General features: G+C 34.6%; 1 protein-coding gene across 3 annotated transcripts; it reads left to right on the top strand.

Moving 5' to 3' along the window:
* Positions 1-2,560: 2,560 nt before the first annotated feature.
* Positions 2,561-15,349, top strand: LOC112029801 (uncharacterized). Of its 3 annotated transcripts, none has more exons than XM_065782795.1 (9): positions 2,561-2,861; positions 7,488-8,067; positions 8,289-8,370; positions 8,568-8,643; positions 8,888-8,968; positions 11,170-11,303; positions 12,129-12,381; positions 13,653-13,716; positions 14,534-15,349. In XM_065782795.1, the coding sequence occupies exons 2-9, from the start codon at positions 7,545-7,547 to the stop codon at positions 15,121-15,123; spliced, it is 1,803 nt and encodes a 600-aa protein (XP_065638867.1). In that variant the 5' UTR covers positions 2,561-2,861; positions 7,488-7,544; the 3' UTR covers positions 15,124-15,349. The 3 variants fall into 3 exon arrangements, with proteins under 3 accessions (XP_065638867.1, XP_065638868.1, XP_065638866.1); XM_065782796.1 differs by having other exon boundaries at positions 2,563-2,861; positions 8,298-8,370; positions 14,528-15,349; XM_065782794.1 differs by having other exon boundaries at positions 2,565-2,861; positions 14,528-15,349.

The following is a 15,349-nucleotide window of genomic DNA, read 5'->3' as shown; positions in this document are numbered from 1 at the left end:
TGATTTTTATGATATTACCAACAAAAACAATTTTGATTTTCCTTGAGGTATTTGGAATTGGATTTCAGCCAAACATTCCACACAATCACTAGGTGAGACTGCTACGCCTACCATCCTGACAAAAGACCTATGCTTATCTGCATATGTATTCAGTTCATAATTACAAAGATGAGATTTCACTATAAGTAGAACCACACGAATTTGAGAATAAGGGAGTAAGATCCTCTTCATTTGCTTTATCCGGTATCACATACAGTATTTGGTTAGTATAGTCGAAAGTCAAAGTAAGTTCCTTGTTTTTAGAAGCAAACATGCCAAACAATAATTTTGATAAACAAAAACCTATCATTGCTGTGCTTGCACGAGGATTGAGGACCACATATATAACTTATAAACTCAAAGACATGAATAATTATTAAAAAGGAAAAAGGGTGCATTATAAGTCAAAGACATCATTGTATTTCTAATTTTTAATGTATTTGGACTATCTTAAACTTGAAAATGTAATGTCTAGAAACTGGGTTTTGACCACGTCATTGCATTTTACAGTTTCTTTCTGTCATCTATTCATATATTGACGTGAAAGGTTCCCATTAATACTGAAAGTACAATAAACAATTTAATCAACATTTCTATTATAGTGTAGTCATGTAATTAATGTAAGTGTAGAAAATCTTTTCCAAATAAAGAAAAAACAAAAAAAGAAAACCAAAATCAACTACACAATTTTTTTTTTTTAGAAAATAGAAAACCACTACAAAATCCCATCTTAATCTTACATTGCTTTATATATATATATATATATATTTTAAAGTTTTGTGTTTGATCATTAATTTAATACCAACTTTAAAGGGTCAAAAGACTCAAAAGTAGCAATTAAAATATCAATGAAACCAGTTTCCTATTCTCTGCCCCCAACCTCTCCTCATCTTTACTTAGAAGATGGTATTTTTTTTCTTGTTTTTTTTTTTTTTTTTTTTTTTTGAGAAAGAACTCATAAATCAAGTTTATCATTATAAAACAATCTTAAAGTGTAGCAATACAACAATTAAAATTCATAATCAATTCAAACTTAAAACATAATCACTTAAATTTTAACAATGTACAACACTAAGGGACATCATAAATCCAAAATTTAAGACTAAAGAACATATATACACATACACATATAGGAACCCTATAAAATATATAATATTTTTAACATAAACAAGTTGAATGTAGCTCAAAGGAAATGATCCCCACCCCGCACCCATTTACTACACAAGACAGGTAAAACCCACCACATTTGGACAAGTCGGATAAGATGCCCATATAGTAGCTTCAAGCCTTCAATTGTCATCCCTAGTCCCTACGACTAAATTGTGATAAAGCAAAATCACAAATGGATAAACTGCAATTTACCCTATTAGAAAAGTGAGGGGTAAGGTTGTCAACAAAATGCAAAATCTTTTAACTTGAAAAATTTTAATGATTTCATTTAAGGTCTGTTTAGATACCGTTTATTGCTGAAAACTAAAAACACTCTTGCAAAATAATTTTTAAATATGTAAATAGTGCTGTGAAACCCAGTTTTAAAGTTTTTGCTTAAAAAAATACTCGCGGGTCCCATGAACAGTGCACGGGACCCACACAAAAAACATAGACACGCATCTACTTTCCTTTTCGGTGCAATCCAAACGTGCACTTAAATGATCCAAACTTACAATTTACCTTAATAGAAGATCAAGAGGCAAAATTGTGCACAACATGCAAATTTTATTTATTTGTACACAATCTTAATAGTTTTATTTTAATCCAAATTTATCAAATCAATTATTACCATTAAAAGATCATAACTTAAATGTAATATGAAGCCAAGAGCCTTGCGTTTATCAAAACTAAAACTAAAAAGTAAAAGAAGCCAAGAGTCTTATAGCAGTTAACATAAAGAGATCCAAGATTTAAATTCCTCACACCAAACTATTGACGTGATAAAATATATATAATATGAAAAAAAGGGTAAAATATTATGTTGGTCCCTAAATTTTACATTAAAAAAAAAAAAAATTTCGTCCCCAAACTTTAAAAGATTTGTTTTTTGTCCTTAAATTAAAGATTTTTTTTTTCTATTTTTGTCTTTAAACTATTGGAAAATGGCTCGTTACAAAATTTAAAGATGAAAAAAGAACCATTGGGCCCGTTTGGTAAAAGTTATTCAAATACACATTTTCAGTTTTTAAACAACATTACATATATTTCCACACACTTTTTCACTCACACGTATTTTAAAAACTACAAACATTATTCAAACTACTTTACCAAACGGGCAATTTAGGGTTGAAAACCAAACTTTTGGTAGAATTTAAAAACCAAAATAATATTTCATCTTTATTAAAAAAATAAAAAATAAAAACATGCGAGAGTAAAATTTACTCTCAAATTCATAGAATTAGAAGAATCACCTAATTAAAAAGTAATTCAAAAAGAAGAGGGAAAAATAAATATATATATATATATATATATTTTTCCATAGTCATCAGTATGCAAAAGCGTTAATCATTGGTGATTGGAGTCACGCCACCCACAGTGCACACAGATCTTTCTCCGAATCTGCTGACAAAAAAAAAAAAGTAAAAGTCAGAAACGCAATTGGACGCCGACAAAGATCCTATCCTAATCTCACCGCACCCAATCTATCTCTCTGCGACGCTTCGAATCACCTTTCTCTCACTCAAAGACAGACAGAGAGATAGATCCACACTTGTTCTTCAGGCTTCAGCTCGTGGTGTATAAATATTCTCCCTCGGATTCTCTTCCCCAGTTCGACAAATCACTTTCTCATTCTGATTTCTTTGCTTTTTCATTCACTCTCCTCTATTAAGGTAATTCATTCATTCCTTACTTCCCACACTTTTATGCCAAAACCCTAACTTTCTCTTCTCCGTTTGGTTCCCCAGAAAGCTCCGGAAAATTCAATATTAATAAAGTTGAGGATTCTTTTCCCCGACTATTAGGTTAGGTCTATTTTGGACTTGTGATTCTCGTCTTTATTGTATTTTCCTGCGTTTTCTCGGCAACCAAACGGAACGTTATCGGCTTAGTTGTTTCTTGTTTTATTGTCATTGCTGTTTCTACTTGTTTTATATATCTTTGTTTTCAAAGTAGAGAGCTTTTAGATTAAAATTACTGATTATGTGCTTGTTTATGTGTTTGTGGAGGTTTTAGATTCAAATTTCTGTTTTACCTTAAGTTTTAGTAGCTTGTGGATATGTTTGCTTGTGTGGAGGTTTTAGATTAAAATATGTGTTTTTAATTTTATCTTAAATTTTGGATTAAAATTTCCCTATGTGGTTTGGCATTTAAGAAATAGGTTACAGATTGCTTTGGTAGGCTTTTCAGCTTGTTTTTAAGACATTGGGATGAAGCTATTTCATTCTTATGTAGAAATAGAATATCAAGTTATTATTGTAAAATTTTGAAACATGTAGGGCTGCAAAAGAGACAAGCAGAGCAGTGTATTGAAGTTCAGGATTGATCATTTAATTTTGTTTCGAACATGAGTTGAGTTCGAGCTCATGACCAAACTAGATCATATGTTCAAACTTGTTCACGGACTATTTGATTAACTTATTATTTTCCAACATATAGTAAACACTACAACTTTAATTTTTACCCTTTCACAAATATATGCTAATAATTAATACTTGAAGTATAGTCTAGTTTTTTTTTTTTTTTTTTTTGGTCATGGAACCTCACCAAGGCTCCCTTTTGACCCACCCTCCCTTTCACAAATATATGCTAATAATTAATACTTGAAGTATAGTCTAGTTTTTTTTTTTTTTTTTTTTGGTCATGGAACCTCACCAAGGCTCCCTTTTGACCCACCCTTGGGGAGTGAACCATGGATACACGACCCCACCCACTAGAAATGGTAATCCAAGAGAGCTCCTAGTGGGGATTGAATCCAAGTATAGTTTAAATTATATTATTTCAATTACTTATAAAAAAAAAAATTGTTTCAGTTAATTAGATAGAATGATTTTTGTTTATGTACTTATAAAAATTTGATTCGCTAACTTTGCACTAAAAGTTATATATAAATATTACCACAAAAATGGGTTATTTATATTATCAATAAATTACAAATAATAATTCGAACAATGACGCTATGGCAGTGCACAAAACTCATGGTTGTAGCTTATGGAAGAGTATTATGCTAGGATGGGATAGGCTTGTCAGCATTGTGCACTTTGAAGTAGGGATCGGAATTTGGTGTCTTTTAACTAGGCCCTATTAGGGAAATGACTTTGGAGGTTTGGCCATGAAATCACTCATCTATGGCAGAGGGTTATAGCCATGAAATATGGGGAGGGGAAAGGGGGTTGGTGCACTAGAGTTTGTAGTAGGGCTCATGGTTGTGGTTTATGGCAGAGTATTTGTGAAGGGTGGGAAAGTTTTGCTAAGCATTTGTCTTTTGTGGTGGGAGGGATGGTTCTCGTATTCTTTTTGGGCATGATAAATGGACTGGGGATGTCCCTCTTAAAATTCTTTATCCTCAGTTATTTTTTTGTTTGGCCAATAAAGAAGCTTGTATTTCTGAAGTGTTAAGCCCTCCAGTTGGTGATAATGACAAAGTGTGGAGTTTAAGATTTTATAGGGAATTCAATGATTGGGAGTTAGCAGCTTCATACTCCCTACTTCATTTCATCCAAACCCGAATTCCTAGGGGGGAAGGGTGTGACAGGCTTTGTTGGGGTCTTAATAGAAGTGGGAAGTTTGACATTTGGTCTTTTTATCATAAGATTTGAAATGAAGCTCCTTCCACTTTCCCTTAGAAGGGCATTTGAAAAGTTAAGAGGCTATTTGGATGAATTTTTTTCATCACTCAATTTCCGTTATTCATCACTCATCACTTAATTTTTCACACCCGTTTGGCACCATCACTCACTTTCCATTACTCAATATTTTTCACACTATTTGTGGGTCCCATAACTGTCACTCGGTGCAGTTTTTTTTTTTTTAGTACCCAAACTCACCGAACCTAGTAAAAAAAAGAACTGAACCCAGAAAAACCCAGCCAAAAAAAGAACCCAGTGAAAGAACCAAAAAAAAAAAGAAATAATTGAACCCAAAAAACCCAGCCAAAAAAAGAACCTAGTGAAAGAAAAGAAAAAAAAAAGACAAAGAACTGAATCCAGTGAAGAACGTGAAGAAGCCACTAGTGTGCAAGGAAAAAGAAAAAAAGAAAAAAAAAAGAACATGAACGCACACATCGAACCTAGTGAAAAAAAAAAAAAAGTCAAAAGTTGCAGCTTTGACTGACAATGGGTCCTTCATGTGTGTTTAATTACAAAAATGTCATTGAGTTACGAGTTATGGAAACTGAAAATAGCCCAAATGTGTTTTCAATTTCCATAACCCATAACTCAAAAATTAGAGAATTGAGTGATGAAAACAGAGTTATGGAAACAGAGAATTGGTGCAGCCAAACAGACATTTTGCTATGGGTCCCACTATTTTTGAGAATTGAGTTATGAAAACAGAGAATTGAGTTACGGAAACAGGCCAACCAAACAGCCTCTAAGGTTCCTAAAAGGGTGGCAATTTTTATGTGGACAATAAATGGTTAGATTCTAACTTTGGATAACCTTATGCTTCGTGGTTGCCCTTTGGCGAATCGTTGTTGTATGTGCTATTTTAATGCGGATTCTGTGGATCACCTATTACTTTTTTGTCTGATAGCTCATTCTTTGTGGACATATATGCTTCGGTTGTTTGGGATTGATTGGGTCATGCTAGGTTCAATAGTGGACTTATTATTTTGTTGGTCTCATTGGCTTGGGAAGCATAGCTCCGATATTTGGAATTTGGTTCCAGGTTGTTTAATGTGGACTATTTGGATTGAACGGAATCGGCGTTCTTTTGAGGATAAAGGAAAAACTGTGGTTTAGTTATTAGATTTATGGCAACGTACCCTCTTTGATTGGTCTCGGTGTTGGGGTTTCTTGGATTGTCTTACCCTTATGGATTTCCTTTCGTCTATTAGAATAGCTTAGTGGTTGCTTGTGTCTTTTTGTTCACTACCATGAACTCTTTGTTTTTTCATGCTATTCCTTTATTAATAATATTTTCTTCTTACTTATCAAAAAAAAAAAAAAGGGGATTGGACATTGAGTGCAACTTTGCAATTTTGGCATGAAGGAGTTGTACTGGTCTTGTACTCTGTAGTAGCTGACTGGGATCCTTCAAATATCTTCCTGCTTGGAATGTGGTACTGACGGGGGTTAGAAGCATCAGATTGTCTGCTTACTCATACAGTAATGATTTGGGATTGGATTCTATTGCATCTGTGCTTGGAATATTGTATTCAAATAGGCAAAGGAGTGAGAGTCCTGACAGACTGAGCTAGCAATTGAGTGGTACTAGGGTGTTTGACGTTCAGTCTTACTATGGTGTGTTGGAAGCCCCAAGGGAAGTCTGTTTCCCATTGAGAGAAATTTGGTCTGCAAACTGCTAAAGCCCCAAATCAGGTTGCTTTTTTTTGCATGGACAGCAATGTGGGGGAAGATTTTGACTAATGATAATCTTAGAAAGAGAGCAGTCATATTAGTAGAGTGGTGTAGTTTGTGTAGGTGCAGTGGGGAGACCATGGATCATTTGTTAATTAGTTGTGATTATGTGTATGCATGTGGAGCTATGTGGAATTTAGCCCCTTTGTGTCTGATGGGAATTTTGCGGAGGGAGCAAAGTTACTGTACTTTTAAAGATGTGCAAGTCTCGGAAATACAGTTGAAGACTTATTTTCTTGGATTAAACTGTGAATGGTTGATGGTCCTGGGTTGGTCTCAATGACAGCAGTACTATACAGGTTTTACTGAATTGCTTTCAATTACTTGTAATTCTTTGTTTGTGATTCTTTAGGCTGTCTTGTGTTTTCTATAGTTGATGGGGAGGTTTTTTTTTTTTTTTTTTTTTTTTTTTGCTCTTTTTTTGTGTTTTTGTGTTTTTTGGTTTTGTTTTGCCATAGTAAAGTCTACTCAAATCAAGCTTCATACTCACAAATTTGTTCATGAACACATTATTATGTTTGAGCTTGGCTTGTTTAGTAGTGTAGTGTAAATTTAGGCTTGAACTTGGCTCGTGTGCTAAATAAACAATTTAAACAAGCTTTTCTTGAGCTGAGCCAGCATCGAATTTCTTTTTTGGTAAGTAACAATTAGTTATATTAAAAATTGAGGAACCTCGTGTGCACATAGTTTAAAAAAAGCACCCTTAAAAGAATTTTTATTATTATATATAATCAAACCTCATTACTTTCTGCAACCTATCTAGAGTAAAGTAAATTCATGAGCTCATTCACCCCAAATGTCTTTCCACGTGCTACAGCCATGGTCCATGAGGAACATATATACACATACATGCATACACATGCAGATAGATACACGTATAGATGTGTGGATTATTGACTTTGATTTTGTGTTTCACTAATAATAATTCCTCTCGTGCAGAATAAATTATTCAATTTGCTCACTGGATCCAATAAAACAAAAGTTGGTTCATTAAATATGGAAGCTGGGGATTTGGGTGGCCTACCCACTTCTGATGATTATGGAAATGGAAGTGAGAACAATGAACTTTGTAATTCTAATTATGGGACAATTGATCATATGCCTACTAAATCTGAGCATAAAGAAGACCAACCATGTAGAGAGCACAGTTTGCATGAGGGTGATGCTCAATATGAAGATAATCCTTTCATAGCAGAAGCCAACCGAAAAAATGATTTGGTTGACAATAGTTCGGATATGGAAACTGAAGATTTGACTAGCCTCCCTGCTTCTAACATTTCTGGTAGTGGAATCAAGAACGGAATTTGTACTTCTGGTTATAGTCCCAGTGACTCTAATTCTCAACCTAATAATGAGTTGGTTGACAATCCATCTATTGTGCAAGCGAGTGTTGAATTGACTGGAACCATTATGGTTGCTGAGGAGTTGAATAACGTCAGCTCTAAAGTGCATGCTGAGAACAGTTGCCTTGCTGTTCGAAATGAATGTCTCATTGGAAGTGACAAGATGGATGGCCATCGTATCCTTTCATGGTTGATTTCCTACAGTTGTTTCTTCACAATTATTCACTCCTCTATTGACTAAGTGAGTTGAAAAGTAACGCATGCAAATTTTTACTGTGCAATAATTCCTTAATGAAATAATACAAATTTATTGCCTTTTGGGTCTGTAGTAAAATTAGTTCTCTGTAATTTATGATATGATCCTGGAATCTCTGTTCTCCACAATTCAACATGCTAGATATATCAGGTGTTAAGAGAGCCCGAATGACAGTTGATGAACAGCAACCCTCTGTGCGTGTCATGTATAATTCCTTAACAAGGTTGGTTTGAAGTAATCGTCTGTGCAGAACATATTAGAAAGTCTTGCTTGCATATTAAAACGGTCTAGACACAGACATACCAAAAAATCAGGGAAAAAAAAAAAATTCTAAAAAACTAATATTTCTGATCTAAGAAAAATATTCTTTTAATGAAATTATAATAGTCTGATGTTAGTAGATTCTTGTACTTTTTCCAGAGCTAGTAAACAGAAGCTTGAGGAACTATTACAGCAATGGTCACAGTGGCATGCTCAACATGGTTCTTCGACCCAAGTAATTATCACTAGTCTCTAAACAATGAATATTTGGTTTCTGATTATATTTCTTCATCCTTGTGGTGTTCTCTTCTTCACTAATTAGATTGCTGTCCTCTCGTGAATGGTGCATGTTTTCACTACTTTCTTTCCTCAAATTAACTCGAAGCGCCTTTGCCAATTAATAATGAATTGCACAGAGTTTGTTGCCAGGCCTTAAATCATTTATAGTAAAAGCTAGTCTGAATTATTTATCTGTTCAGGATCCTAACGAAGTCTTTGAATCTGGTGAAGAAATGTTCTTTCCTGCTCTACATGTTGGCTTGGAGAAGATGTCTGCTGTGGTGAGTTTCCTGTTTTTATTTCAGATCCTGCAGAGATCCATATTGTGTCAAAAGCTTTAGTTATATATCTCGTGTGAGTGAGAATTTCTCTTTTGGAGGGCAGTGTTAAAGTTGGTTTTGGATTTTTGGGTGCTTTTTTTCATTGATGTTCATACCTACTTATGTTTATCAACATATAAAGAATGAGTGGAATATGATGAACTTCCTCAACTATTCATTCAACATTTTTTTCTGGATGATATTTGCTAACTTCATCGAAATACATGGCTTCACAACAGTTACACAGGACTCATCAAAATAAATAATAGCATATATGCAAGCCAAAAGCATCCTGCATTTTATAATGTAGGAATTAACAGGTTGACCTTGCACATGTTTAACTATGTTCTAGCCAATTATAGCCATCAAGATTCAATCTTATCAAGCTCGAGTTCCAACCTTTAAACGTTATACCTCATTCCTTCCTAACTGTTAGCTGCCCAAATCTGTTAAGGATAGAACTTAATAGCATTTGGCAGCTGCTGTCCTACATCATCTAAGTTAGTGCATGGGAAAAAAGGGAGTTGGATACTGACATGTTTAATAATGTCTTAACTGGAAACATAAAAGTGTGTGATGGAAGTTAAGGTTAAAAGCACCTACTAGTGCTGAAATTGGCAGTGTACGATAGTGCTGAAATTTTTCAGTACTTCCAGACTAGTGATCTGGGTTCTCACATAAACAATGGGACTACAGTATTTGAGAGCTTAGAGCAATGTTACAGGAGTACTGAATAATTTCTCATGACTGTCATCACTGACTAATGTTCAACTTCTCAAAATGAAGCTCTAGACATGCTCATGCTTCAGTGTGCTTGACATGGAAAAAAATGGATGTAAGAACTCTATGTTATGCTCATATGTTAAGATTCCTCTTTTTTTTTTTAATCATAATTTTGTAACAGCAATAAGACCTATTGTCTCTATCACATCATCCATGCTAGTGTGTGTATTCGTTTGCCTTAGTAAGTAGCCATGTTGATGCAAGACAAATTTTTATTAGTTTGAAGGGATTTTGAATATTAATAGTGATCTTTAATTGTATTAGTGTCATAGAATTCATGCTAGGTTAGTGTCTACGTTTTATTCAGTTTATTTTCAACTGAAATGTTACGAATAGGAAAAACTCATATGATGTTGGCACTTGGCAATCCAACTTCAGGGGTGATTATTGGTAATATCAGAAACATTAGCAGGGCCCTTTGATATATATAGGTACCTACCACACAAATTTTAGGGTGATAGATGCATTTGAATGTTAATTTCAACTATATCTAGCTTTTGTAACTGCAGTTAAGTTTGTTTCCTGATTTATCTGGTTAAGTTTGTTTCCTGATTTATCTCATTAATCAGTATGTGATAACTTAATACTTTTGGGATTTAGGTTCTGTTTAAATACCACTTATTGTTGAAAACTGAAAACTTATTGCTAAAAACACTGTAGCAAAATAATTTTTAAAGGTGAGAATAGTGCCATAGGACCTAGTTTTAAAGTGACTTTTGCATTTTTCCGTACTTGCGGGTCTCGTGAACAGTGCACGAAACCCAGGGAAAAATGCAAACGCAGCTCCGCGTTTGCTATCCAAACTCACACTTATTAGAATTTTTTTTTTTTTTTATAAGTAGGGATTTATTAGAACTTAATGGATATCGTGAATAAATAGCTTCATGACTAACCCGTTAGGGTGCAGCCTAGTGGTTGGTGGCTTGGAATGAGCTTTAGGCCCAAACATCCTAGGTTCAATCCCTATTACGAGTTCCCCTAGATTATCTACATAGTTCTAGCAAGTGGGGTCGTGTATTCATGCTTTACTCCCAAGGGTGGGTCCAAAGGTTCCTGCCTTGGTGAGGTTCCATGTCAATTAAAAAAAAAAAAGCTTCATGACTAAAGGAAACAAAATCTTTGTTTGATCTTTCTAATTTATTTGATGGTTCTGTTTTCTTTAGCCATCCTCAGACTGTTGTAGTTTTACAATTACTCATTCTAGGGAAATCTCCTGGTTTTTAGCCCAATAGAGGAGATGCCCCATGCTCTTACCATTGTACTACAATTCGAATGACATCTAGTATATGCATAAAGCATTACTCATAAGTATTTATATTTCTCTTGACATCAGATAAAAAGTGTTGTTTGTGAGCTTTAGTTGTTTAATGTACGTGCAGTCTTTCTGGTTGGACAACCAAACAGGGAAGCAGCAGGACAAGTTCATTCCTTTGGATAGTAACTCTGTGCCTCTTTATGATCGTGGATATGCATTGGGTTTGACTTCAGCTGAAGGTTCAAGTAATGTGGAGGGGTAAGTTCTCTTTACTTTTTGTGTTGTTTATAAATAAAAGCTTACCATTGGTTTGTTAATAAGCTCTTCTAAGAGCCAGGTGAAGGGTGAGGTCATGAGTTCAAAATGTGACTGGTTGAAAGAATGCTAATTTGTTATATATTTTGAGCTTCCTTGTAAGAATAGGATAAAGATCAATGAGATTCATGTTCTTCCTGAAATATTGCATAGGGTGGCTAATGGTGCCTTGGTAAGTGTAAACAACTAGGAAGAAAATTATAGTACTATTAGAGGTCAAAAAGATTTGAAATTTTCTTGTGTTCAATGGATTACAGCCTTGCTGCATTGCAATCCCTGATATATATAGATTGTGCAGAATGAAGGTCACCCAGCTTAATAATGCATTGGTGCAATATTTGGATCTCTTTGGGTCCGTTTCATTGGCAAAATTCCTATGGAGATGGTTTTCCTTTAGTAACTATTATCCTACTTTTTTTTTTAATAAGTACTATTATCCTACTTTATCTTTTGGTGACAATTAAAATAGTGTGCTTTTTTCATGTTTGATTAAAGAATTGCTTCTCAACAACCGGAAAGGATGATAGATGTAATCTTTATATTTCTTAGTTCTTTTTTTTTTTTTCCTCTCTTGCCTACCTTAGTACACGTCCTGTATGCTTTGGCCTTTTGTATAGTTTCTTTCAATGAAGTTTATTACTTATCAACAACAACAACAACAAGAGAGAATGCCCAAAGCCTCACTTTGACATTTACATGAAATTTGTTTTGTTAGACTAGCTTATGAATTTTTTTTCCATCTTTTTCCTTTTATTGTGAAAATTGTAGAGGCTTGGAGAGATTAGATGCTGCAAGTCGTTGTTTCAATTGTGCTTCTTACAATCATTCTCTGAAAGAATGCCCAAAGCCTCGTAACAATGCTGCTGTCAATAATGCACGCAAACAGCATATGTCCAAACGCAATCAAAATGCCAGTTCGCGCAATCCAACTCGATATTATCAGAATACCCCTGGTGGGAAGTATGATGGTTTAAGGCCAGGTGCTCTTGATGCCGAAACACGGAAACTTTTGGGCCTTGGGTTATGGTTTTCATGATGGTACTCTATATATTATTCATAGTGATGTTTTCATACTAGATTAAGTCTTGCAACAAAGTTACTACTAAATATGTAATACTGAGTTCTTATTGGATGCTATGATTACCAAGGAAGATGGTATATAAGTTAATTTCATTCTCATGTCCTTAAAATAGTGAAGCGCAAAGGTAAGCAAAAACATTCATGTAACCCGACCTAAGTGATTGTGTTATAAACTAGGTTGACTTAAGTTGCATTTCCATGAAAAATTTTGCACTGCTGAATTAGTTATCTCTGTGGGGGCAATTTTACCCATGAACAGAGATTTCAATTCAATGAATCCCAGTTTACACCATTGTCAGCATACCAGTATTTGTCAGAGGCATGCAAAATTCAGCAGATCTGGTGATTCAATATGCAACTAATGAAATCTGGCATACACCAGTATTAAACTTTGATCATCCATCCATATTTAATGCACTATTTTTTTAGTTAATTCATAAATAAAAGATCTTGTGCAGATTTTGACAAATGATACTAAAAAAATGCTTAGTTTACCATTTTCCAAATATTTAGGAATCTAAGTGAGATTTTGACAAATGATACTAAAAAAATGCTTAGTTTTCCATTTTCCAAATATTTAGGAAGCTAAGTGACTCTTCATCATCTTACCACCCAGTCCTACTACCACCAGTGACTGGGTATGGAAATCATTTATTTTTATTCAGGACCCATTCTATGTATAAATGATGGACTTCATTTTTAGCTGAAGGAAAGGTGAAATAGAATTTTCAAAGCCTAACTCAAGTGGTTAGGCTTGAAGGTTGTCTTGTTGTCATTTCATTTTTAAACAACCTCTCTTGACATATCAACCCTTGCAATGTTTTAGGTTATGATGGACCTGAGTCAGTGTTGTTTTGCACTTCCAATTTCATTTAACATCTATTAATTTTTGTTTTTGAATACTCAGTTTGTTTCTTATTTCACTTAAAATAGGCTTTTAGGGTTACATTCTCTAGAATTCTAGTCATGAATCTGTAAATATGGACCCAAGTGAGTTGTGTCAAAGCTGCTATCAAATATGGATGTTGGATTTGAATCTATTCAGTGTCATATCAAATACGTATTATCATAATCACTTTTCTTTTGTTCTTATAATGGAGATGTCATGGTTGTCAATTATTCTTGCTGGAATATAACTTAGTATAGATGAAACTTTGCAGGTTATTGTAGTTTGGCTTCTTTTCAGGGATTTAAAACTATTTTTTTATGCAGGAGCTTGACCCACCCCCTTGGCTCAACAGAATGCGAGAACTAGGATACCCACCAGGATATCTAGGTATTTGATTATGTTTTGCTTACTTTTTGTGATATTAAGTTTTTTGGCTAGAAAGTTCAAAATTGCAACAATTAAATTCTGAAATGCTAGATTTACAGGAATATTTCATCTTTCCCTTCTGCTACGTATCCCCTTACTCCTGCTTCATTTAATTGATATTAGTCGATCAGTCAAACAGGAAAGGGAGAGATCAATATTGGCTACAATCACTGCAAGCCAATGGCTAGCTCAAACAAAATGATTATTATTGTTCATTATTTCTGAGGTTTTGTGCTTTTTAATCAGGCTGATTTCACTGCATTAGAAATCTAGAAGAAAAAACTAGTTTGATGTCCAAGAAGGCTCAAAAATGATAATGAGATCTTTATTTATAGAAAATGTCACTCTTGTGAATATACTTCATCAGTGAGTATTTTGATATGCAAGAACGTCAATAGGAGGCAATATAATTTATGAATTTTTTGGATACTCTTGGCGATAATTACTTAGGATATGGGAAAGAGAATTCCTACTGAGATTATTCTTCTCATTTAATGAGGTTTGGAATTATGTTATGTTTCTGAAGGCATGGGGTTCTGGGAAGTACAATCCCAATCAAAAGAAGAAAAGAAAAGGGAATGGAGATAACAAGAGGGGCAGGGGCGGGGGAAGAGATCTCAAACTTTGAACTGTAGGCTAATTATCCTAGTATAATGTCTTTATGACTGGCAGATCTTTAATTTATTCTACTGCTAGTCATCTTTGTGGTTTTTCCTTTTGTGTTTTCACATTTGATTTTGATTCTCTGTAATGCATATCTTTGCCTTTTTAGATGCAGATACTGAGGATCAGCCATCAGGGATTACAATATTTGCTGATGGAGAAAATAAGGAAGAACAGGAGGATGGCGAAATTGTTGAAGCAGGATATCCTGAACCTCGGAGGAAAATGAGTGTCCCATTTCCTGGAGTAAATGGGCCAATTCCAGAAAATGCTAATGAAAGACTTTGGGCAGATGGATCTTCAAGTTCAGATCTTTCCAGGAATAGAGTGCATCATAGATTGGGCCACTATTCAGAACCTGTGAGCAGAGGCCATCATCGTGAGCAAAGTAGGTTCAGGGATTTCACAGATGAAGGGCCTCCTGGCTGTGAACCAGGATTTAGCCCTTCCATGTCTAGTTACCCTCCAAGGTATGGTGCTTATGATTCTAGTTACAATTCTTACAGTTCGAGAAGTAATTATTCAAGATCAAGAAGCCCTTCCTTTGGGAGGTCCCTGTCAGACAGAGGTCGAGATCCTTTACGAAGGGATTATGGCTCAGGCAGATATGAAAATTATATTGAAGAAGGCACAAATGACTATTTCCAGGATTTTTCATCTCACAGTCGGGATACGCAAGACAGGCATTACCATAGGAGATATTAATGTGATTGTAGCAGTAACCTGTGAACATGATTCTCCTGACATATATAAGAGGGAGAGGATTTGTACAAAATTTAGATGGGAGTTTAGATGGTGTTTACCATGCAGCTTGTGATTCTCCAATTGTTTTACAGGTCCCCTTACTCTCAGTTGGACATCTCTTGTTCAACATGTTAAAGTATTTAACATTTATTTGATTAATTAGCAAATTGTATGCAAGTTCTATAAA

This window comes from Quercus suber, unplaced genomic scaffold (genome assembly GCF_002906115.3).
Source record: "Quercus suber isolate HL8 unplaced genomic scaffold, Cork oak 2.0 scaffold_316, whole genome shotgun sequence".
NCBI classification, from domain to species: Eukaryota; Viridiplantae; Streptophyta; class Magnoliopsida; order Fagales; family Fagaceae; genus Quercus; species Quercus suber.
This window is presented reverse-complemented; position numbering and strand designations above follow the sequence as displayed.

Bases quoted from the DNA above. Each gene is read 5' to 3' on its own strand.
- LOC112029801 (XM_065782794.1), top strand. From the start codon at position 7,545: ATGGAAGCTGGGGATTTGGGTGGCCTACCCACTTCTGATGATTATGGA. The intron at 8,068-8,288 runs GTATCCTTTCAT...TCAACATGCTAG, and splicing joins TGACAAGATGGATGGCCATC to ATATATCAGGTGTTAAGAGA. The intron at 12,382-13,652 runs TTATGGTTTTCA...TTTTTTATGCAG, and splicing joins GGAAACTTTTGGGCCTTGGG to GAGCTTGACCCACCCCCTTG.